At 68.8% G+C, this 22,878-nt stretch overlaps 2 protein-coding genes across 5 annotated transcripts in view; one reads left to right on the forward strand and one right to left on the reverse strand.

Annotated features, from left to right (window-relative positions):
- The window catches only part of SGF29 (SAGA complex associated factor 29), a 46,336-nt gene extending 27,420 nt beyond the window's left edge, over window positions 1–18,916 (reverse strand). For 2 of the 4 annotated variants that reach the window (XM_039535276.1, XM_039535277.1), the window contains exons 1-3: window positions 14,227–14,283; window positions 10,570–10,649; window positions 8,435–8,510 (exon numbers count right to left, since the gene is read on the reverse strand). In XM_039535276.1, the coding sequence (XP_039391210.1) occupies window positions 8,435–8,510; window positions 10,570–10,644 (151 nt within the window). In that variant the 5' untranslated portion in view covers window positions 10,645–10,649; window positions 14,227–14,283. The other 2 variants (XM_039535280.1, XM_039535279.1) reach the window with 2 other exon arrangements.
- On the forward strand, window positions 18,274–20,149 carry NUPR1 (nuclear protein 1, transcriptional regulator). The gene is made up of 3 exons (XM_039535284.1): window positions 18,274–18,432; window positions 18,800–18,943; window positions 19,911–20,149. Exons 1-2 carry the CDS (start codon window positions 18,330–18,332, stop codon window positions 18,934–18,936), a joined length of 240 nt encoding a protein of 79 aa, XP_039391218.1. The 5' UTR covers window positions 18,274–18,329; the 3' UTR covers window positions 18,937–18,943; window positions 19,911–20,149.
- Window positions 20,150–22,878: the final 2,729 nt, after the last annotated feature.

Below are 22,878 nucleotides of genomic sequence, written 5' to 3' on the forward strand. Positions count from 1 at the left end.
TAAAAATCCATTTGACTCTCATTCACCGCTGCAAAACTGACGGACACCTTTGCCAGACACACCGGTGTGGTTCGGCTTTGGTATTTAGCATCTAGCCCTTTGGGCACTTCTGTGCTTTGTAAAGTTTAATATCGTTTTAAATAAGGACCAGAGGGTGTGGCAGGGGCAGCCAGAACCAGAGAATGGGGAGAGATTCTGGATCCTGTTTTCCTGTTTGGTAACAAAGCAGCAGCTCCGAGCTGCGGTAATGAAGTGAAGAGCCCCAGCGGGGTGAGGTGCACCCCGCAGCAAAGGCAGGAGCTCTGAGCCCTAAGGTTGCTGTGAGTAATCAGCCTGGCCCTTTGCTAAGGGTCCATGAAAACGCCGTGAGCACAACAGAAACGGTTACACCATCTGTAAAACGGCTACGGCGACGATAGCGTTATACAGGTGCAGCCAGGGCAGGAATGTGCATTTTCCCATGACACGTGCAGTGCACACCGGAGAAGCAGCAGAAGACAAGAAGGCAGTGGAGAAAGCCCAGCCCACCAGCATACCGGGGGGGACGTCAAAGCAGCAAAACAAGCCCTGATTAAAATGGTTCCACTCCTCACAATTGGAAGCGTGGAAGGCGGCTCGAAATTGTTCAGTTTAGTTTTCAGAGTCTGCAAGGAAAGCAAGAGCCAGTGGTGTGTGTGCTGCTGGCAGGGGAAGGAGAGAGCTGCCCTCGGTGGCAGCACACGGGGTGCAGGTAAGGGAGGCACCAGGCCAGCATTCAAGCAGGGCTCAGGTTGTGACCCTCCAGGAAAGGGAGGTGGGAAAGACGTCACTCCTGATGCGGAGGGACAGGTTAACCCGCCCAAGGCCACGGCGAAGCCGAGGCGAAGATCCCAAGTGGGTATTGAACACACGGGCCTCAGAGAGGGATGGTCTAAAGAGACGGCGCAGTAGAGCACGACACCCACACCCCCACTTGTCATGTTGTTGTTAAGGTTAAACACTGGATAAATGGCACGTTAACGAGGAACCCGGGAACAACGTCTGATGGGTACGAGTTTGGGAAACCTGTAAGCACACTGGAAACCCACCGCTTGTTAAGAAGCTTTATGCTACCAATGCTGCTCAGCTAGTCCCTGTGACTACATCCAGAAAGCTTGGCACAGCACAGACACATTACAAACCTGGCCTGCTGTATAAAAAGGGAAACTGAGGTACACCCCGTCATGAGTGTCATGACTGAGCAGTGGGATGAGTCCCTGCCTATAGAACAAAGCACAGGGAAGCATGGGGGTAATTCCTCTGTTTGCCTGCAGCCAGGAGGAGATTTGGAAAAGGAAGGGGTATTTTAAGCAATAATCTGCCACCTCCTAAAGGGGGTAGAAACATTTTCGTTGTGTCTTTCAGAGCTTCAGGAAAAGCTGGCGCCAGCTGAACAGCAGCCCAGAATCCCACAGACCTACGGTCGTGATGAGGATTGTGTTGCGTGTGTGTCTGTCTGTCTTGTGGCCAGCGTGTGCATTGTGTTAAAAAGGGGGACCCTGCGTTAGGCAGAAAAGGATCAGCGAGCACTAACGGGAGAGAAAGGAATGCTGCAGAGCGGCAGAGGCCAAGGAACACGGCTGGTAACAGGGAAACATCCATGGCTGGTGAAGGCTGGTCGGCCGGAAGGAGGGGCTGCTGGCCTGGGGGGGAGCCCACGGCGACGGGGACGGACCCAGCTCGATGGTGCTGAGACTGGCAGGCCCAAGGGCCCTCAGACCTGCCTGGGCTGGGTTCAGATGGTCAGTAAAGCTCCTGTGTGAGCCACTGCAGGCTAGAGATGGGGGGGCGAGGGAGTGGACTCCCAGCGGGTGCCCCCGGCGACGGCTCAGTGAGGGGCCCTCCGAGGAGGCGGCGGGGAGCAGCCTTCGTGGAGGGATGTCACCCTGAAGGAGGTTACTCCCAGGGGCCGGATGGAGCTGAGAGCTCACTTTGCAAGATTTCAATCAGCGAAGGTGGTGGGACACAGATCCCTGCCCCCCGAGTCAGGCGACGGAGCTGTGCTACTGCACGGGAAGCATGGCACGCGCAACCCGGCTCTCTCAGCCCAGGGGCCGCGACCCTGAGTTAATGGGGTCCCCGGGGCTGGCGTTCGATTTGCTGGGGCTGGGCCGGGGGGCAGGCCGGGCGCTGGGCTCACGCTGCGGTGCCCCTTCCCGGGGTCACGGACTCATTTCTGCAGCCAGGAGGCGACAGGTGCATCATTCGTGCAGGTGGCGTTAGGGAGTGTGTGAAACAGGCTGTGAGCTGGGGAATCGCCAGGGATCAGCTCCCCAGAGGCAACAGCAAGGAAAGGAACAACGCCCGGGTGGGTGTCGACCCACCATCCCCAGCCAGGCTGCAGTGACTCCCCTGCACGAGGCCCCCCAGGGGAACTGCTCCGCCTGGCTGGGGACTCAGCAACGCCCCAGACAGGCCTGGACTCCTGTGTCCCCCAGGCACATGGACACAGGGGCCCACGCTGGGCCCTTCTCCTGCCCCCGCCGGCGCTGCAAGCAACAAGGGCGCTCAGAAGACTCCGACACGGGGGACAGGCCCAGGCCCTGTCTCCTGGGAAGTGCAGCGTCCCGTGGGGTGAGCCACGCGGGAGCTAAGCCCTGCGAGCGGCTTCCCGGCTGGAGATCCGGCCTGCGCTTGGCTTGTGGCCTTCGGTGACGAACTCTGACTTCCTGCCGCTCTCTTACGATCACTGAAAATCCACCGCTTGGAGCCAGCACATTGTTTTACTGTTTATCTGGACCAGCGAGTTTGTCTGAAGTTTCTCGTCAATCTGCTCAGGTCGCAAAGGCAGGTGCACGTCCCCTGTCCAGCGAGGAAGTGGGGAACCAGTTACTGAAGCTGCACTGCCCCGCGTGAGCAGCGCCACGCGGTACGTTCCTAGGTCCCAGGCTGGGAGCCGGGGGAGCTGGCGGGTGCCTCTCTCTGTGTGATTCGGGAGTGGCTCTGGGAGCAGCCATGCTGGGTGTGGGCTCCACGTGTGCTTGGGCAGAGTCATCGCAGCGCCTGGAGGGGCTGCTGCAGGTCACTAGCAGGGCACTGCGAGAGAGGGCCCAGGCCGGGGGCAGCTCAGGGGGCCCGGCGGCCCCAGGCCGGGGGCAGCTCAGGGGGCCCGGCGGCCCCAGGCCGGGGGGAGCTCAGGGGGCCCGGCGGCCCCAGGCTGGGGAGCTCAGGGGCCCGGCAGCCCCAGGCCGGGAGCTCAGGGGCCCCAGGCCGGGAGAGCTCAGGGGCCCGGCGGCCCCAGGCCGGGGAGCTCAGGGGCCCGGCGGCCCCAGGCGGGGGGAGTTCAGGGGGCCCGGCGGCCCCAGGCTGGGGGAGCTCAGGGGCCCGGCGGCCCCAGGCCGGGAGAGCTCAGGGGCCCAGCGGCCCCAGGCTGGGGAGCTCAGGGGCCTGGCAGTGTCCCGGCCCCAGGCCGGGAGCTCAGGGGCCCAGCGGCCCCAGGCCGGGAGCTCAGGGGCCCAGCGGCCCCAGGCTGGGGGGAGCTCAGGGGGCCCGGCAGTGTCCCGGCCCCAGGCCGGGGAGAGCTCAGGGGGCCCGGCGGCCCCAGGCTGGGGGGAGCTCAGGGGGCCCGGCAGTGTCCCGGCCCCAGGCCGGGGAGAGCTCAGGGGGCCCGGCGGCCCAGGCCGGGGGGAGCTCAGGGGGCCCCAGGCCGGGGGGAGCTCAGGGGGCCCGGCGGTGTCCCGGCCCCAGGCCGGGGGGAGCTCAGGGGGCCCCAGGCCGGGGGGAGCTCAGGGGCCCCCCAGGGATCCTGTCACAAGTGGCTCAGGAACGGGTTCGTAGGGGCTGGGCTGGGGAAACGCTGCTCTGCAGCACTTGGGTTCCCGACTGGTTGCGGCCCCGCTAAGCAGGACCCAAGTTTCGCTCCAAACGGGTGCGAAGGGAAGTTCTCTGGAAGCAAGTCCAGGCCCCAGCCCCAAAGCTCAGAGCTGCCAGAGCTCAGCCCCCTGCCAGCGACGCCGGGCAGGAAACGAGCCCCCGGTGATCTGAGCCTGACTGGCTGCGGCGCTGGGAGGGGGGCGCTGGGCGCCGCGGGAACGGCTCTTCAGCAGAGGTGAAGGATATTCCTGGGTAAGGCTCTTTAACAAACCTGCACAAGGGGGGGGGGCCTTTCGCCCCGAGAACGGGGTAAGGGGGAGGGGCCTTTCGCCCCAGGAACGCGGTAAGGGGGGGCCTTTCACCTGGAGCCCGAGCGGGGGTAAGAGGGCCTTTCGCCCGGGAACAGGGGTAAGGGGGCTTCGCCGGGAGCCGGTAAGGGGGCCTTTCGCCCAGGAGCAGCGGTAAGGGGCCCTTTCACCTGGAGCCCGAGCGGGGTAAGGGGGCCTTCGCCCGGGAACGCGGTAAGGGAGGGCCTTCGCCCGGGAACGCAGTAAGGAGGGGCCTTTCACCTGGAGCCCGGGAACGCGGTAAGGGGGCCTTCGCCCGATAACGGGTAAGGGGGCTTCGCCCGAGAACAGGGTAAGGGGGCCTTTCGCCCGAGAACGGGGGCCTTTCGCCCGAGAACGCAGGGTAAGGGGGCCTTCGCCCGGGAACGCGTAAGGGGGCCTTCGCCGAGAACGGGGTAAGGGGGGGGCCTTTCGCCCCGAGACCGGGGTAAGGGGGCCTTCGCCTGAGAACAGGGTAAGGGGGCCTTCGCCCGAGAACAGGGTAAGGGGCCTTTCGCCCCGGGAACGGGGTAAGGGGGGGGCCTTTCGCCCCGAGAACGGGGTAAGGGGGGGGCCTTTCGCCCCGAGAACGGGGTAAGGGGGGGGCCTTTCGCCCGAGCAGGTAAGGGGGCCTTCGCCCGAGAACGGGTAAGGGGGCCTTTCGCCCGGGAACGCAGTAAGGGGGCCTTTCGCCCGAGCGGGGGTAAGGGGGGGCCTAAATTAACCGGGTTCTGCAGTGCGCTCATGGAAGGGACGGGTGGGGGCCCTGGCGTGTGGGGGTGACACTGACGCAGTCAGGAGGAGCTGAACCGCACGCTGGAGGTGGGTGATTGAATCGAAAAGCCCCGGGCGCCTCCAGTGGTGGAGGTACCTAAAAGGCCTTAACACACACACTTGTGTGTGGCTTTTGGAAGGGTGACGCTGTCACCCAACCTGACCCCTGCCCCACACCCTCGGTAAAGGATCTGCTGGGTCTAACGGGGGCTGCACGATTCAGAAGCACTCAGGATGTGACTCGAGTGTATTGGCAAATTCCCTTGGCAGTGCTGCCCAGGCAAAATCAGCTTTCAGAGCAGAGTCCGGCCTGTAGGAGTTTAGGGTTCTGCCTTCTGGGTTCATTAATATGGGGGGCCCCTTCCAGAGGCTTGTCCAGGAGGTGCTGCCGGGATCACAGCCCTTCTCAAGGTCCTGCGTAGACAACTGGGCTATGGGTAGTGACTCCTGGCGGCCCCTCTGACCAGCGTAGGAATTGTACTGCCGAGGTTTAGAGAAGCCAGGCGCCACAGAGGAACCTCACCTAGGACACAGGGTGGGCAGTGGGCTCGGTTGCAAACATCTAGAAGCTAATCAGGTGATAAGTAACAGTCAGCCTGGATTTGTCAAAACCAAATCGTGTCAGAGCGAGCGGACAGCGCCTGGGACAGGGTGAGAAGCCTAGTGGCTGGGGGAAGAGGTAGATGTGGCACATCTTGACTTTAGTGAAGCTCTTGATACTGTCTCGCAAGATCGTCTCATAAACAAACTAGGGAAATACAACCTCCATGGAGCTACTCTAAGGTGGGTGCAAAACTGGTTGGAAAACCGTTCCCAGAGTAGTTATCAGTGACTCACAGCCATGCTGGAAGGGCCTAACCAGTGGGGTCCCGCAGGGATCAGTTCTGGGTCCGGTTCTGTTCAGTATCTTCAGCAGTGATTTAGATCATGGCAGAGAGAGACGATACCAAGCTGGGAGGGGCTGCAAGTGCTTTGGGGGACAGGATTAACATTCAAAATGATCTGGCCAAACAGGAGAAACGGCCTGAAGTGAACAGGATGAAATTCCCTCAAGTGCTGCACTCAGGCAGGACCGGTCAGTGGCGCACACCCCCTGGCAATGACCCCCGAGGAAGGGGAGCTGCAAAGGGCTCTGGGGGTCACAGTGGATCACAAGCTAAACAGGAGTCACCAGTGTGACGCTGCTGCGACAAAAGCGACCAGCGTCCTGGGCTGTATCAGCAGGAGTGTTGTGGGCCAGGCACGAGAAGTGATTCTGCAGCTCTGCTCCGGCCTCAGCTGGAGGGTTGTGTCCAGTTCGGGGCGCCACATGGCAGGAAGGATGTGGACAAATTGGAGAAAGTCCAGGGGAGAGCAACACAACTGCCGAAAGGGCTGGAACCCGTGAGGTGTGAGGGGAGACTGACAGCCCTGGGTTTGTGCAGCGTGGAGAAGAGGAGACCCAGGGGCCAGGAGAACAGGTTTCTGTCCAAGGTTGTTACAAGGAGGAGGGAGAAAAACCGTCCTTGTTAGACTCTGAGGACAGGGCAAGAAGCAATGGGCTTAAATTGCAGCAAGGGAGGTTTAGGTTGAACATTCGGAAAAACTTCCTACCGTTCAGGGTGGTTAAACACTGGAATAAATTGCCCAGGGAGGTTGTGGAATCTCCAGCATTGTCTAACCTGCTGTTAAAAATCTCCAAACACTCGTCAGGAATGGCCTAGATAATTAGCCCTGCCCTGAGTACAGGGGACTGGACTAGACGACCTCTCGAGGTCCCTTCAGACCCTTTGAAGGTAGAAGCCATTCGGAGCTGGCCTGCGCCACGAACCAAGACTCAGGTCCAATCCTTTACTGGTCTGGCGAGGGGGGTTAGCGACAGTGTGGCCCCCCCGTAACAGAGCACTCACTGCCAATAGGGTTGCACCGAACCAAAGGGACCAACCAGGCAGTTACACTGGTGCTGAGCTCTGCAAGCAGTCGGACGTGGAAACAGGCCACACCAAGAGGAAACGAACTGTGGCGGCAGATAGGGGCCGGGGAGCCTGGGGCCTATTCAGGAGGGTCAGTGACGATGTGGGGTGTGATGGGGGCACAGCAGGCGCCAGCTCAGCCATAGGCCGGGGTCAGTGATGTCAGGGGTTGGGCCTAGGGGAGCCCCAATGGCCGGGCAGAGCCTGCTTCTCACAGGAACCTCGGTCGCCTTTGGGAACTTGTGACTGGAAGTCGTGTGTGTGGTAGAGAAATCCCTGTATTAAGCTATTTTCACACAACGTTGTATCAGATCCCTACGTAGAAAAACGTACAGAGAACTTTGTGTTAAGCCTGGGATAATGTTCTAGCCCCTAAGGACACTTACAGCAGAAGAAAAATGTCTTTTTGCTCAGAGTAGAATAAGATCTTCCCCCCAGTCCCTCAGTCAATTGCCCTGTTGAATGAACGAGGTGACTGAGCGAGGGGGGAAGGCAGCAGCTGCACCCCTGGGCGAGGGGCTGGGAGCCAGACCCCAGGACAGTAAGACCTGTCAAGTGGGCTCGTTAACGAGGAGCAGAGACACTGACGGCCGCGGGGGTTAGGAGCCAGCACCTGCTTCTGGAAACACCCTCTGTGCAGCACTGGGACACCCCCAGAAGGAAGCAGCACAAAGGCCCAACGGCCACAGACACAGATTTTGGAGCTGGTGCAGATTTGCCTGGGAGGGAAGCGGCTATAAACGTGAGGGGTCTTGCAGAGGCCCCCAGGTCTCGTCTTGTCAACGTGGAGCATCGATCCGGATCCGCAGAAGCCCAGCTCCACCCCTCCCCCAGCTAACTCGCCTGGCCAATGCAATTAGGGGGAACAAGTCATTGGTAACAACAAGACAAGTGTGCTTGTGTGTGTGTGTGTCAGTGTAATGTGTGTGTGTACATGTATCACATGCACATGACTGTTCATTCAGAGACGTGCTGCTAATAAACGTGGCGTTTTGCCTTATCCCCCCGCAAAGATCCGGTGCAGCACGTTAAGTGTGGCCAGCGTTCCCTGGGGAGGAACTCCCGGCTTACCAAACCGGAGCTGGCTCCAACGCCGAGATCTAAGGTGCAGCTGACCTGGCTGAGTGACTGGGAGGAAGCTGAATGGTGCTGTGCTTCGGGGACAGATTGCAGCACCCCAGGGGCTGTGCGGGCTCCATGGCAAGGCTGGGTCAGTGCCGGAGGAGCTCAGAGTCAATCCTTGCTCGGTGAAATGGAAGTGCCGAACTCCCGGCCAATCTGAGCTTTGGGCCCTGCTTGCGAACAGTCTGCCCTGAGGTTGGTACCCACGCTCAAGTCACTGCAGGCCAGCTTGACACACAGGAGTCCTGGCTCCCAGCCCCCATCCCCTGCTCGGACTCATTAGACCCCACTCCCATCCCCGAGCCTGGGAAAGAACCCAGGAGTCCTGGCTCCCAGCCCCCATCCCCTGCTCGGACTCATTAGACCCCACTCCCATCCCCGAGCCTGGGAAAGAACCCAGGAGTCCTGGCTCCCAGCCCCCACACTCACTCTTGTTCTCTGTCTGCATCCGCTCATGTGTTTTCTGGATGTTGACTAGGTTGTGCTCGCTCCGCGATCGCTCCTCCTGGGGGCAGAGAGAGAAGGGGATAAGGGGTGGTGGCCTGTGGCTCCCTGTCCCAGAGAAGGGGCAGGTGGCTCCAAGGAGATGGTTCCCCTAAGCCGACTCCCCTGTCCCAGAGTCCTCTGGGGCTGGCAGGGCTCTCCAGGCAAGCCCAGAGAACAAGGCATCCCACTTCGGGAAGCCCAGGCCACGCCGGGAAGGCCCCTGGGGCCCGCGCTCCCGCCGGCCCAGGGCGCGCCGGGAAGGCCCCTCAGGCCCGCGCTCCCGCCGGCCCAGGGCATGCTGGGAAGGCCCCTCGGGCCCGCGCTCCCGCCGGCCCAGGGCATGCTGGGAAGGCCCCTCGGGCCCGCGCCCCGCCGGCCCAGGGCGTGCTGGGAAGGGCCCTGGGGCCCGCGCTCCCGCCCGGCCCAGGGCATGCTGGGAAGGGCCCTGGGGCCCGCGCTCCCGCCGGCCCAGGGCATGCTGGGAAGGGCCCTGGGGCCCGCGCTCCCGCCGGCCCAGGCCGCGCCAGGAAGGCCCCTCGGGCCCGCGCCCCGCCCAGGGCATGCTGGGAAGGCCCCCTGGGGCCCGCGCCCCCCGGCCCAGGGCATGCTGGGAAGGCCCCTGGGGCCCGCTCGCCCGGCCCAGGGCATGCTGGGAAGGCCCCTGGGGCCCGCGCTCCCGCCCAGGCCCAGGAAGGCCCCTGGGGCCCGCGCTCCCGCCGGCCCAGGGCATGCTGGGAAGGCCCCTGGGGCCCGCGCTCCCGCCCGGCCCAGCCCTGGGCCCGCGCCCCGCGGCCCAGGGCATGCTGGGAAGGCCCCTGGGGCCGGCCGGCCCAGGGCGTGCTGGGAAGGCCCCTGGGGCCCGCGCTCCCGCCGGCCCAGGCCGCGCTGGGGCCCCTGGGGCCAAGGCCCCTGGGGCCAGCTCCCGCCCGGCCCAGGGCGCGCCGGGAAGGCCCCCGCGCTCCCGCCCGGCCCAGGGCATGCTGGGAAGGCCCCTGGGGCCCGCGCTCCCACCGGCCCAGGGCATGCTGGGAAGGGCCCTGGGGCCCGCGCTCCCGCCGGCCCAGGGCATGCTGGGAAGGGCCCTGGGGCCCGCGCTCCCGCCGGCCCAGGGCATGCTGGGAAGGCCCTGGGCAGGCCCGCGCTCCCGCCGGCCCAGGGCATGCTGGGAAGGCCCTGGGGCCCGCGCCCGCCGGCCCAGGGCCTGCTGGGAAGGCCCCTGGGGCCCGCGCTCCCGCCGGCCCAGGGCAGGCTGGGAAGGCCCCTGGGGCCCGCGCTCCCGCCGGCCCAGGGCGCGCGGGGAAGGCCCCTGGGGCCCGCGCTCCCGCCGGCCCAGGGCATGCTGGGAAGGCCCCTGGGGCCCGCGCTCCCGCCGGCCCAGGGAAGGCAGGGAAGGCCCCTGGGGCCCGCGCTCCCGCCGGCCCAGGCCGCGCCGGGAAGGCCCCTCGGGCCCGCGCTCCCGCCGGCCCAGGACATGCTGGGAAGGCCCCTGGGGCCCGCGCTCCCGCCGGCCCAGGGCATGCTGGGAAGGCCCCTGGGGCCCGCGCTCCCGCCGGCCCAGGGCGTGCTGGGAAGGGCCCTGGGGCCCGCGCTCCGCCGCCCAGGGCATGCTGGGAAGGCCCCTGGGGCCCGCGCTCCCGCCGGCCCAGGGCATGCTGGGAAGGGCCCTGGGGCCCGCGCTCCCGCCGGCCCAGGGCATGCTGGCAAGGCCCCTGGGGCCCGCGCTCCCGCCGGCCCAGGGCATGCTGGGAAGGGCCCTGGGGCCCGCTCCCGCCGGCCCAGGCCGCGCCGGGAAGGCCCTGGGGCCGCGCTCCCGCCGGCCCAGGGCGTGCTGGGAAGGCCTCGGGCCCGCGCTCCCGCCGGCCCAGGGCATGCTGGGAAGGCCCCTCGGGCCCGCGCTCCCGCCAGCCCAGGGCATGCTGGGAAGGCCCCTGGGGCCCGCGCTCCCGCCAGCCCAGGGCATGCTGGGAAGGCCCCTGGGGCCCGCGCTCCCGCCGGCCCAGGCCGCGCCGGGAAGGCCCCTGGGGCCCGCGCTCCCGCCGGCCCAGGGCATGCTGGGAAGGGCCCTGGGGCCATGTTACCTGCGTCTGTTTGATGAGCTGGTGCAGCTCCCCCAGCAGCTCCGCAATGCGCGAGTCAGCCGACACCAGAGCCATGGTGGCTACAGGGGAAGGAAGAGAATTAGCCACGGGAGTAGCCCCCCCTCAGCACCCTATAGAAACTACCCCCAAATCCCAGCCCCTCCCATGCAGACGCTCATGAGCCTCAAGGACAGCAGGGAAGGGGGCAAACTGATGGAAGCTGCTAGACGAGAGAGAACAAAACACTCCCAGCAGGCCCTGGGGCCGGGGCGGGAGTGGGGGTGGGGGGGTCAGACGCTCCCAGCAGGCCCTGGAGCTGGGGGGGTCAGACGCTCCCAGCGGGCCCTGGGGCCGGGCGGGAGTGGGGGTGGGGCAGACGCTCCCCGCAGGCCCTGGGGCCGGGGCGGGAGGGGGGGGGGGGGGGTCAGACGCTCCCAGCAGGCCCTGGAGCTGGGGGGGCAGACGCTCCCAGCGGGCCCTGGGGCCGGGGCGGGAGTGGGGGTGGGGGGGTCAGACGCTCCCAGCAGGCCCTGGAGCTGGGGTCAGGCGCTCCCAGCGGGCCTGGGGCCGGCGGGAGTGGGGTGGGGTCAGGCGCTCCCAGCAGGCCTGGAGCTGGGGTCAGACGCTCCCAGCAGGCCCTGGGGCCGGGCGGGAGTGGGGGTGGGGCAGGCGCTCCCAGCGGGCCCTGGGGCCGGGCGGGAGTGGGGGCAGACACTCCCAGCAGGCCCTGGGGCCGGGGTGGGACTGGGGTCAGACGCTCCCAGCAGGCCCTGGGGCGGGAGTGGGGATACAGTCCCAGCAGGCCCTGGGGCCGGGCGGGAGTGGGAGTGGAGGGGGTGGCAGACGCTCCCAGCAGGCCCTGGGGCCGGGGCGGGAGTGTGGGGGGGGCAGATGCTCCCAGCAGGCCCTGGGGCCGGAGTGGGAGTGGGGGGGGTCAGACGCTCCCAGCATCCTGGGGCTGGGGGCAGATGCTCCCAGCATCCTGGGGCTGGGGCTGGGGGTCAGACGCTCCCAGCATCCTGGGGCTGGGGGCTGGGGTCAGACGCTCCCAGCATCCTGGGGCTGGGGTCAGACGCTCCCAGCATCCCCTGGGGCTGGGGTGGGAGTGGGGTCAGACGCTCCCAGCATCCCCTGGGGCTGGGGTGGGAGTGGGGTCAGACGCTCCCAGCATCCTGGGGCTGGGGTGGGAGTGGGGGTCAGACGCTCCCAGCAGGCCCTGGGGCCGGGAGTGGGGTCAGACGCTCCCAGCAGGCCCTGGGGCTGGGGGCCTGGGGGTCAGACGCTCCCAGCATCCCCTGGGGCTTGGGGAGTGGGGTCAGACGCTCCCAGCATCCCCTGGGGCCGGGGAGTGGGGTCAGACGCTCCCAGCAGGCCCTGGGGCTGGGGGCTGGCAGACGCTCCCAGCATCCTGGGGCTGGGAGGAGTGGGGGCAGACGCTCCCAGCAGGCCCTGGGGCTGGGGGCTGGGGTCAGACGCTCCCAGCATCCCCTGGGGCTGGGGCTGGGGTCAGACGCTCCCAGCATCCCCTGGGGCTGGGAGGAGTGGGGCAGACGCTCCCAGCATCCCCGGGGCTGGGAGGAGTGGGGGCAGACGCTCCCAGCATCCTGGGGCTGGGAGGGAGTGGGGGCAGACGCTCCCAGCAGGCCCTGGGGCTGGGGGCTGGGGTCAGACGCTCCCAGCATCCCCTGGGGCTGGGTGGGGAGTGGGGGTCAGACGCTCCCAGCATCCTGGGGCTGGGGCTGGGGTCAGACGCTCCCAGCATCCCCTGGGGCTGGGAGGAGTGGGGGCAGACGCTCCCAGCATCCCCTGGGGCTGGGGCTGGGTCAGACGCTCCCAGCATCCCCTGGGGCTGGGAGGAGTGGGGGCAGACGCTCCCAGCAGGCCCTGGGGCTGGGAGGGTCAGACGCTCCCAGCATCCCCTGGGGCTGGGGAGTGGGGGGTCAGACGCTCCCAGCATCCCCTGGGGCTGGGGTAGGAGTGGGGTCAGACGCTCCCAGCATCCCCTGGGGCTGGGGTAGGAGTGGGGTCAGACGCTCCCAGCATCCCCTGGGGCTGGGGCAGATGCTCCCAGCATCCCCTGGGGCTGGGGTCAGACGCTCCCAGCATCCCCTGGGGCTGGGGGCTGGGGTCAGACGCTCCCAGCATCCCCTGGGGCTGGGGTGGGAGTGGGGGTCAGACGCTCCCAGCATCCCCTGGGGCTGGGGTGGGAGTGGGGGTCAGACGCTCCCAGCATCCCCTGGGGCCGTGGGAGTGGGGGGTCAGACGCTCCCAGCAGGCCCTGGGGCCGTGGGAGTGGGGGTCAGACGCTCCCAGCAGGCCCTGGGGCCGGGGTGAGTGGGGGGCAGACGCTCCCAGGAGGCCCTGGGGCTGGGGGCTGGGGTCAGACGCTCCCAGCATCCCCTGGGGCTGGGAGTGGGGTCAGACGCTCCCAGCATCCCCTGGGGCTGGGAGTGGGGGTCAGACGCTCCCAGCATCCCCTGGGGCCGGGAGTGGGGTCAGACGCTCCCAGCATCCCCTGGGGCTGGGAGTGGGGTCAGACGCTCCCAGCATCCCCTGGGGCTGGGAGTGGGGTCAGACGCTCCCAGCATCCTGGGGCCGGGGAGTGGGGTCAGACGCTCCCAGCAGGCCCTGGGGCTGGGGCTGGCAGACGCTCCCAGCATCCTGGGGCTGGGAGGAGTGGGGCAGACGCTCCCAGCAGGCCCTGGGGCTGGGGGCTGGGGTCAGACGCTCCCAGCATCCCCTGGGGCTGGGGCTGGGGTCAGACGCTCCCAGCATCCCCTGGGGCTGGGAGGAGTGGGGGCAGACGCTCCCAGCATCCCCAGGGGCTGGGGCTGGGGGTGGTCAGACGCTCCCAGCATCCCTGGGGCTGGGAGGAGTGTGGGGGCAGACGCTCCCAGCAGGCCTGGGGCTGGGGGCTGGGGTCAGACGCTCCCAGCATCCCCTGGGGCTGGGTGGGGAGTGGGGGGGGTCAGACGCTCCCAGCATCCCCTGGGGCTGGGTGGGAGTGGGGTCAGATGCTCCCAGCATCCCCTGGGGCTGGGGAGTGGGGTCAGACGCTCCCAGCATCCCCTGGGGCTGGGGAGTGGGGTCAGACGCTCCCAGCATCCCCTGGGGCTGGGGGGGGCAGATGCTCCCAGCATCCCCTGGGGCTGGGGGGGCTGAGGGGGGGGCAGACGCTCCCAGCATCCCCTGGGGCTGGGGGTGCTGAGGGGGGGTCAGACGCTCCCAGCATCCCCTGGGGCTGGGGGCAGACGCTCCCAGCATCCTGGGGCTGGGGGCTGAGGGGGTCAGACGCTCCCAGCATCCCCTGGGGCTGGGGCTGAGGGGGCAGACGCTCCCAGCAGGCCCTGGGGCTGGGGTGCTGAGGGGTCAGACGCTCCCAGCATCCCCTGGGGTTGGGGGGGCTGAGGGGGGGTCAGAGGCTCCCAGCATCCCCTGGGGTTGGGGGGGCTGAGGGGGGGTCAGAGGCTCCCAGCATCCCCTGGGGCTGGGGGGGTCAGAGGCTCCCAGCATCCCCTGGGGCTGGGGGGGTCAGAGGCTCCCAGTATCCCCTGGGTTAGGATACAGGTGGGTCAGGGGTCACTGCAGGAGCTGTACCCCCATCCCACACGCAGGCGCATTTGCAAATGAGGGAGAACTCCCGCCTTTTTTGCTTACCAAAGGCGCATGCGCAGCTCAACCAAATTGAGGAGCCTTTCCTAACGCGCGGGGGGAGGGGGCAAGCCCGTGACGCATGCGCACGTTCAACCTCGCGCCCAAACGCCATCTAGAGCGCATGCGCATTTTCTAAGCCGCGGCGCGCTTTGCTTCCGGCGCATGCGCACTCCCCGATTTAAGATGCCGCCCTCCTCCCCCTGCGAAAGCCGCGTCCTTCGCCTACGAAATCCCCGAGACCAACCGCTCCCGTGGCCGGAGTCCCCCACCCGCCGCAGGCTGCACCGTACCGTGGCCGGACGAGGATCGTGGGAGGCGCTGGCGACAGCGCGGAGGCTCCGGGGCGGTGCGAGGCGAAAGGAACGCACTGCGCATGCTCGCAGTAGTGCGGAGCCTCTTGGGACATGTAGTTTCCGGGTGTGCGAGGGTCTCCCACGCATGCGCCTTTGTCTTCTCGTTCGGGGCGAGATGGGAACAAGGGCGTGTTGCCTGTTGGGTCTGTAGGTCACAGCGCCGCATCAGCGCATGCGCACGGCTCAGTAAGGCGCCTGCCGGGCTCTGGGAATCGTGCCTTAGGGGGCGGGGGACAGGAGCACGTGACCCCCAGGCCCCGCCTCCTCGGGGCAGAGTGACTGGCCGCGTCATGCTCAGGCCCGGCGGGGGGGCTCTGTGCCCGCGGGGGGGGGGAACGGGGGGTGGCTGGCAATGGGGGCGGGGCGGCTGGGAATGGGGAGAACAGGGGCGGCTGGCAATGGGGGCGGGGTGGCTGGCTGGGGAACGGGGAGTGACTGGCTCTGGGGCGGCTGGCAATGGGGGGAGAACGGGGGCGGCTGGCAATGGGGACAACGGGGGCGGCTGGCAATGGGGGAGAAGGGGGTGGCTGGTAATGGGGAGGACGGGGGCGGCTGGTAATGGGGCTGGCAATGGGGGAGAACGGGGTGGCTGGTAATGGGGAGGACGGGGGCTGGCAATGGGGGCTGGCAATGGGGAGAACGGGGTGGCTGGCAATGGGGCGGCTGGCAATGGGAGAAGGGGTGGCTGGCAATGGGGCGGCTGGCAATGGGGAGAAGGGGGTGGCTGGCAATAGGGGCGGCTGGCAATGGGGAGGACGGGGTGGCTGGCAATAGGGGCGGCTGGCAATGGGGAGAACGGGGTGGCTGGCAATGGGGCTGGCAATGGGGAGAACGGGGCTGGCAATGGGGGCTGGCAATGGGGAGAACGGGGGCTGGCAATGGGGCGGCTGGCAATGGGGAGGACGGGGCGGCTGGCAATGGGGGCGCTGGCAATGGGGGAGAACGGGTGGCTGGCAATGGGGCGGCTGGCAATGGGGAAGAACGGGGCGGCAATGGGGAGAGTGGGGCGGCTGGCAATGGGGCGGGTGGCTGGCAATGGGGAACGGCGGCTGGCAATGGGGCGGGGTGGCTGGCAATGGGGAGAACGGGCGGGTGGCTGGCAATGGGGCGGCTGGCAATGGGAGTAGAGCGGGGCGGCTGGCAATGGGGCGGCTGGCAATGAGGAGAGCGGGGCGGCTGGCAATGGGGAGGACGGGGCGGCTGGCAATGGGGCGGCTGGCAATGGGGAGGACGGGGTGGCTGGCAATGGGGGTGGCTGGCAATGGGGAGGACGGGGTGGCTGGCAATGGGCGGCTGGCAATGGGGGAGAAGGGGCGGCTGGCAATAGGGGCGGCTGGCAATGGGGAGGACGGGGCGGCTGGCAATGGGGCGGCTGGCAATGGGGAGAACGGGGGCGCTGGCAATGGGGGAACGGGGCGGGTGGCTGGCAATGGGGAGAGCGGGCGGGTGGCAATGGGGGAGAACGGGGCGGGTGGCTGGCAATGGGGGAACGGGGCGGGGGCTGGCAATGGGAGAGCGGGGTGGGTGGCAATGGGGAGAGCGGGCGGCTGGCAATGGGGGTGGCTGGCAATGGGGAGGACGGGGTGGCTGGCAATGGGGCGGCTGGTAATGGGGAGAACGGGGTGGCTGGCAATGGGGCAGCTGGCAATGGGGAGAAGGGGTGGCTGGCAATAGGGCGGCTGGCAATGGGGAGAACGGGGGTGGCTGGCAATGGGGCGGCTGGCAATGGGGAGGACGGGGCGGCTGGCAATGGGGCGGCTGGCAATGGGGAGAACGGGGGCGGCTGGCAATGGGGAACGGGGCGGCGGCTGGCAATGGGAGAGCGGGGCGGGTGGCAATGGGGAGAACGGGCAGGTGGCTGGCAATGGGGAGAACGGGCGGGTGGCTGGCAATGGGGAGAACGGGGCGGGTGGCTGGCAATGGGGCGGGTGGCAATGGGGGAGAGCGGGGCGGCTGGCAATGGGGAGAACGGGGCGGCTGGCAATGGGGAACGGGCAGGCGGCTGGCAATGGGGCGGCTGGCAATGGGGAACGGGGCGGGCGGGTGGCAATGGGAGAGCGGGCGGGTGGCAATGGGGAGAACGGGGCGGCTGGCAATGGGAGAGCGGGGCGGCTGGCAATGGGGGAATGGGGGCAGGTGGCTGGCAATGGGGAACGGGGCGGCTGGCAATGGGGGAACGGGGCAGGTGGCTGGCAATGGGGCGGGCGGCTGGCAATGGGGGGAACGGGGCAGGTGGCTGGCAATGGGGCGGCTGGCAATGGGGGAACGGGGCGGGTGGCTGGCAATGGGAGAGCGGGGCGGGTGGCAATGGGGAGAACGGGCGGGTGGCTGGCAATGGGGTGGCTGGCAATGGGGAGGACGGGGCGGCTGGCAATGGGGCGGCTGGCAATGGGGAGGACGGGGGCGGCTGGCAATGGGGCGGGTGGCAATGGGGAGAACAGGGCGGCTGGCAATGGGGCGGGTGGCAATGGGGGAGAGCGGGGCGGCTGGCAATGGGGAGAGCGGGGGCGGCGGGCATTGGGGCCGAGCGGGGGGAACAAGGACACGAGGCTGCAGCCCCGCCCCCCCCCCCGCTCTGTGTCTTGGAGCCCGGCCAGCACCGGGCGCCGGTGGAAAATCCCCAGCACGAGGTGGGGGGGGCGGGGGAGACCTCGGCCCCCACAGAGTCCCCTAAACACAGCACCCGGGTGCGGGTCGGGGGCACTGGGGCTCAGGGGCAATGGGAGCGCAGGGGGCTCTGGGGGCTGCAGGTCAGGGGGCACTGGGAGCGCGGGGCAATGGGAGCGCGGGGGCTCTGGGGGCTGCAGGTCGGGGGCACTGGGAGCGCAGGGGGCTCTGGGGGCTGCGGGTCGGGGGCACTGGGGCTCAGGGGGCTCTGGGGGCTGCAGGTCGGGGGCACTGGGAGCGCAGGGGGCTCTGGGGCTGCAGGTCGGGGGCTCGGGGGCAATGGGAGCGCAGGGGGCTCTGGGGGCTGCAGGTCAGGGGGCACTGGGAGCGCGGGGGCTCTGGGGGCTGCAGGTCAGGGGGCTCAGGGGCAATGGGAGCGCAGGGGGCTCTGGGGGCTGCAGGTCGAGGGGCACTGGGGGCTCGGGGGCAATGGGAGCGCAGGGGCACTGGGGGCTCAGGCGGCAATGGGAGCGCGGGGGCACTGGGGGCCTCGGGGCAATGGGAGCGCGGGGGCACTGGGGGCTCGGGGGCAATGGGAGCGCGGGGGCACTGGGGCTCAGGGGCAATGGGAGCGCGGGGGCTGCAGGTTGGCTCTGGGGGATGCAGGTCGGGGGCACTGGGGGCTTGGGGGCAATGGGAGCGCGGGGCACTGGGGGCTCAGGGGCAATGGGAGCGCGGGGGCACTGGGGGCTCAGGGGCAATGGGAGCGCAGGGGGCACTGGGGGCTCAGGGGCAATGGGAGCGCGGGGCTGCAGGTCAGGGGGCACTGGGGGCTTGGGGGCAATGGGAGCGCGGGGGCACTGGGGGCTCGGGGGCAATGGGAGCGCGGGGGCACTGGGGGCTCGGGGCAATGGGAGCGCAGGGGCACTGGGGGGGCAATGGGAGCGCAGGGGGCACTGGGGGCTCGGGGGCAATGGGGGCAGGGGATGAGCGAGTCAGGCTGGGGGCCGGCGGGGGATGACGTCAGGGTTGTTTTGCTGGCAGGCCCGTCACGTGCTCGGTCCCCGCGGGGCGGGGCGGGCGGGGTGCCGATAAAAGGGGCCCGCGGGGCGGGCGGGACGGACGGACGGACGCCCCCGCGCAGCCATGGCCGGGGCCCTGCTCGAGCCGCACAAGCTGGTGCCCACCCCCTTCGAGGGGCAGCACTTCGACCCCTACGACTACTACAGCCTGACCGAGCGCTACAGCGGTGAGCGCCCCGGGACCCGCCTGTGCGCCCCCGGCCCCCCCCTGTGCGCCCCCCCCCGGGACCCGCCTGTGCGCCCCTCTGTGCTCCCCCCCGGGACCCCCTGTGCTCCCCCCGCCCCACTGCCCCCTGGGACCCTCCTCCCGCCCCGCATCCCCTGGGACCCCGCCCCCTGTGCTTCCCCGCGCCGCAGTGCTCCCGGGACTCCCGCCTCGCAGCCCCCCTGTGCCCCCACAGCCCCCCCGCGCCTCCTCTCCCGCCCGCAGCCCCCCCCCCGCTGGTGCCCCCCACTGCCAGCCTAGGCGGGGGTCTCCTGCACCCGGGGTGGGGGCGGGGCACGGGGGCTGCTCTCACCCCCGTCTCCCCCCAGTGCCGGGCGGGTGCAGCCGGAAGGGCCGCTCCAAGCGGGAGGCCGCCGGGAACACGAACCGGCCCAGCCCCGCCGGACACGAGCGCAAGATCGCCCTGAAACTGCAGCGCTCGGAGCGGCGGCGCGGCCAGGAGTGAGACCGCGGTGAGAGCCGGGCGGGGGCGGGGCCGGGCAGCCAAGGGGCCGGGCGGGGGCCCGGCAGCCAAGGGGGCCGGGCGGGGGCACAGCAGGCGGAGCCCGGCAGCCAAGGGGGCCGGGCGGGGGCACAGCAGGGGCGGAGCCCGGCAGCCAAGGGGGCCGGGCGGGGGCACAGGGGCGGGGCCGGGCAGCCAAGGGGGCCGGGCGGAGGGGGCACAGGGGCGGGGCCGGGCAGCCAAGGGGGCACAGGGGGCCGGGCGGGAGGGGCACGGGGGCGGAGCCGGGCAGCCAAGGGGGCCGGGCGGGGGCACAGGGGCAGGGCCGGGCAGCCAAGGGGGTACAGGGGCACAGGGGGCCGGGCGGGAGGGGCACGGGGGCGGAGCCGGGCAGCCAAGGGGCCGGCGGAGCCCGGCAGCCAAGGGGCCGGGCGGGGGCACGGGGCGGAGCCCGGCAGCCAAGGGGCCAGGCAGGAGGGGCACAGGGAGGCGGAGCCGGGCAGCCAAGGGGGCCGGGTGGGCGGGGCGGAGCCCGGCAGCCAAGGGGCCGGAGGGGCAAGGGGCGGAGCTGGGCAGCCAAAGGGGCCGGGCGGGGGCACAGGGGACGGAGCTGGGTGGGAGGGCACAGGGGCGGAGTCACGCAGCCAAGGGGTTGAGGGTGGGGGCACAGGGAGGCGGGCCGGGCAGCCAAGGGGGCTGGGCGGGGGTACAGAGGGGTCCGGAGCCGGGCAGCCAAGGGGGCTGGGCGGGGGGGTATAGAGGGGGCAGAGACGGGCAGCCAAGGGGGCCGGGCGGGCGGGGCACGGGGGGGGCCGAGCGGGCGGGGCAAGGGGGCTGAGCAGAGGGACCAAGGGGGCTGAGCGGGGGGGCCGAGATGGCTGCCAGTCCTGCCGGGCATCTGTGTGGCTGTGGAAATTGCGGGGTGGGGGGGAAGCTGGTTCCCTTGGAGCCCCCCCTCACATCCGCTCCCCCCCCAGCTCTGAGCCTCGCCAAGCGAACCTGGTTCCGGACTCATCGGCAACGCCACACGACACCGAGACGAGCTGGACGGACGCCCGCTGCCCGGGGGGGCACACGGCCGTGCCCAGGCTCCTGCCCTGGCCTCTTACCCGCCCCCGCGGGAGAGGGGCGGCGAGGGGGCCCCGAGTACCTCCCTGCTGGGGGGCGATTTCGCTCATTGCCAGCGGGGAGGAAGAGGGAATTGGGGGGTGAGGGTGACGGGGGGTATCAAGGGGGCAGGTCTGTTCCCCCCACCCCCCTTAATAAAGGAACTTGACTCTTGCCTGGCTGATGGGGGTTTGCCTGGCGGGAGGGGACACCGGCCCCTCCAGTGTGGGGCAGGCCGGGCCTGGGGGGGCGGGGGGAGGTGATGGGTCTGAGACATTGATCCGAGGGGAGAATTTAATGCTGCTACAGGGGCCCTGGGTCGGGGAGGCCCAGTGGGGGGGTGAGCAATGGGGGAGTGTTGGCAGGGATGACATCACTTCCTGCTACAAGGGTGGCCATCTTTAAACTCACGCCAAGGGGTGCAGACATCACTTCCTGCTGCCAAGCTTGGCCACTGCCCATCAGCGGTGCCCCCTGACCCCCCCAGCTGACCTTAGGGTGACCCTAGGGCTGCACCCCTACTCAACTAGCTCAGGGGAGGGCTTAGCAACTCCCAGCAGCCTTTGCAGCGGGGGGGTCATAGCCTCCGGGAGGTAGTGAGAGCAATGCCCTGCTGAGCCCTGCCCCCGACAGCTGTCAATCACTTGCTGACGTGAGGAGGCGGGTGCTGGCCATACCAACCAACCAGAGGCTCACAGGTGTATGGTGTCATCCAATCACAGACAAGGGTGAGCCTGGGGCGCATCACAGGCCAGCGCAGCTGTAGGTGGCTCCATCCAATCATAAACAGCCCCTCTGCGGAGCAAGCACAATCGGCCAATGAGAGACGAGGGGGCACAGGCCGCAGCCGGTCCCCGCAGTGCATCGTGCCAGCCAATCCGGCACCTTGAGGTGTTGGCCAGCCAATCAAAGAGGAGTGCCCCCCCAGCACTGGGGGTAGCTGGCAGTGAGGGCACCACCGGGCAGGGGGCCCTTTCCCAGCATGCACTGGTGCAACCAGTGCTGCTCAGCTGATGCCCTGCTCCCCAATTGCCTCGCAGGGAGACGGGGGGGTTTACCCACAATGCCCTGGGAGCAGCTACCCTCCCTAACACGCCTCCCCTCCTGTTACCCACAATGCCCTGGGAGCCGTTCCCCCCTTTGTGTGTTAACCCCACCCGCATCCCCTGCCCCCCAAGGCAGCTTCCTGAACCCCCACAACAGACCCCCCCCAATTCCCTGCCCCATGGCAGAACCCTCCCAGAGAGCTCCATCCAGCCCCGCCCCTTCCTGGGTAACCCCGCCCCTTCCCAGAGAGCTCCACCCCCTCTCCCTTGCAGCCCCGCCCCTTCCCAGAGAGCTCCATCCAGCCCCGCCTCTCTCCCTTGCAGCCCCGCCCCTTCCCAGAGAGCTCCACCCCCTCTCCCTTGCAGCCCCGCCCCTTCCCAGCGAGCTCCATCCAGCCCCGCCTCTCTCCCTTGCAGTCCTGCCCCCAGCCCCTCTCCCTTGCAGCCCCACGCTCCAGCCCCGGCCTGTCCAGGAACCTCACGGGGGGGGGGGGGGGGGCCGAGCTTCCGCTTGGAGGCGCAGTTCTCCGCGGCCAGGTACTCGCAGACCCCTGGGGCAAAGGGGTCAGACACCCCACCCCAGGCCTCCAAGGGGAGGGGCACTCAACATCCCTGGAGGTGCGGGGGGGCCAGCAGAGCCCCCCAAGGACACACACAACTCCCCCAAGAAACGGGGGCTCCAGGGTCCTGGCTCTGGAAGGGGGGGGGCGGGTGGTTAGAGCAGGGAGCCCGGACTCCTGGGTTCTCTTCTGGCTCTGGAAGGGGAGGGGGGCGGGTGGTTAGAGCAGGGAGCCCGGACTCCTGGGTTCTCTTCTGGCTCTGGAAGGGGAGGGGGGGCTGGTGGTTAGAGCAGGGGCTCGGACACCTGGGTTCTCTTCTGGCTCTGGAAGGGGAGGGGGGGCTGGTGGTTAGAGCTGGGGGCCTGGACGCCTGGGTTCTCTCCGGGCTCTGGAAGGGGGGGAGGGGGAGCTGGTGGTTAGAGCTGGGGACCTGGGTTCTCTCCTGGCTCTGGAAGGAGGGGGGGGGCGGGTGGTTAGAGCAGGGGCCCCGGACACCTGGGTTCTCTGGACTCACTGTCAGGGACTCTCACTGCCACGTGTGAGGAAGGTGACCCCGAGCGCTGGGTGTGTCCTCCACGTACCTGCAGGGGGCGCCAGACTGGGAGGGGGCAGGACAGGGGCACTGGGGGAGTGTGGAGAAATCTCTGCACGTCCTGTGGCTTTGCCTTGCGGCATCCACGTGCCCCTCTGGCCCAAGTGCTTTGCTATGGGAGCTTCCTCCTGAAGCCTGCGATGGAAGCGCAGCGCTGAGCCCGCCCGGGCTCGGCCCCGTCGCCCCCACAAACATCGCTTCTTGCTCCGAGCGGAATGAGATCTGCCCCCGCCCCCAGCAATGGCCCGTTGGCTGCACCCCTCGGACAGGGGCTGGAGCCAGCCCCACATCAGGGCCACGGGCCAGCTCAGGCCCAGGACGGCCGCGGGGGGTGGGAGCCAGCAGAACGGCGCTGGGACACCCCCGCAGAGGAGCAGCACGAGGCACCAGCGGGGGGACACTGGTGCAGATCCGTGCGAGAGCGACGCTGCGAGAAACGTGAGGCGTCTGCACAGGCCCCGGCTCTGCTCTCGTCCGCATGGGAGCATCGGCCCGGCCCCCCCATCTAACTCAGTGTGAGTGTGAGTGAGTGTGAGTGCACGAGTGTAATACAGAGCTCACATGCGGGTGACACCTTGTGGACTGATACACGGATTACCCAGAAATGTGGTGCTTTGCCTCACCCCCCCCCCCCCCAAAA

The sequence above is a fragment of the Mauremys reevesii genome, linkage group 4 (assembly GCF_016161935.1).
Source record: "Mauremys reevesii isolate NIE-2019 linkage group 4, ASM1616193v1, whole genome shotgun sequence".
Classification (NCBI taxonomy): domain Eukaryota; kingdom Metazoa; phylum Chordata; order Testudines; family Geoemydidae; genus Mauremys; species Mauremys reevesii.

What these genes read in the sequence shown, in the direction of transcription:
- NUPR1 (XM_039535284.1), top strand. Translation starts at nt 18,330, where the DNA reads ATGGCCGGGGCCCTGCTCGAGCCGCACAAGCTGGTGCCCACCCCCTTC. An exon ending in CCTGACCGAGCGCTACAGCG is followed by an intron (nt 18,433 to 18,799) that starts GTGAGCGCCCCG and finishes GTCTCCCCCCAG; the next exon opens with TGCCGGGCGGGTGCAGCCGG.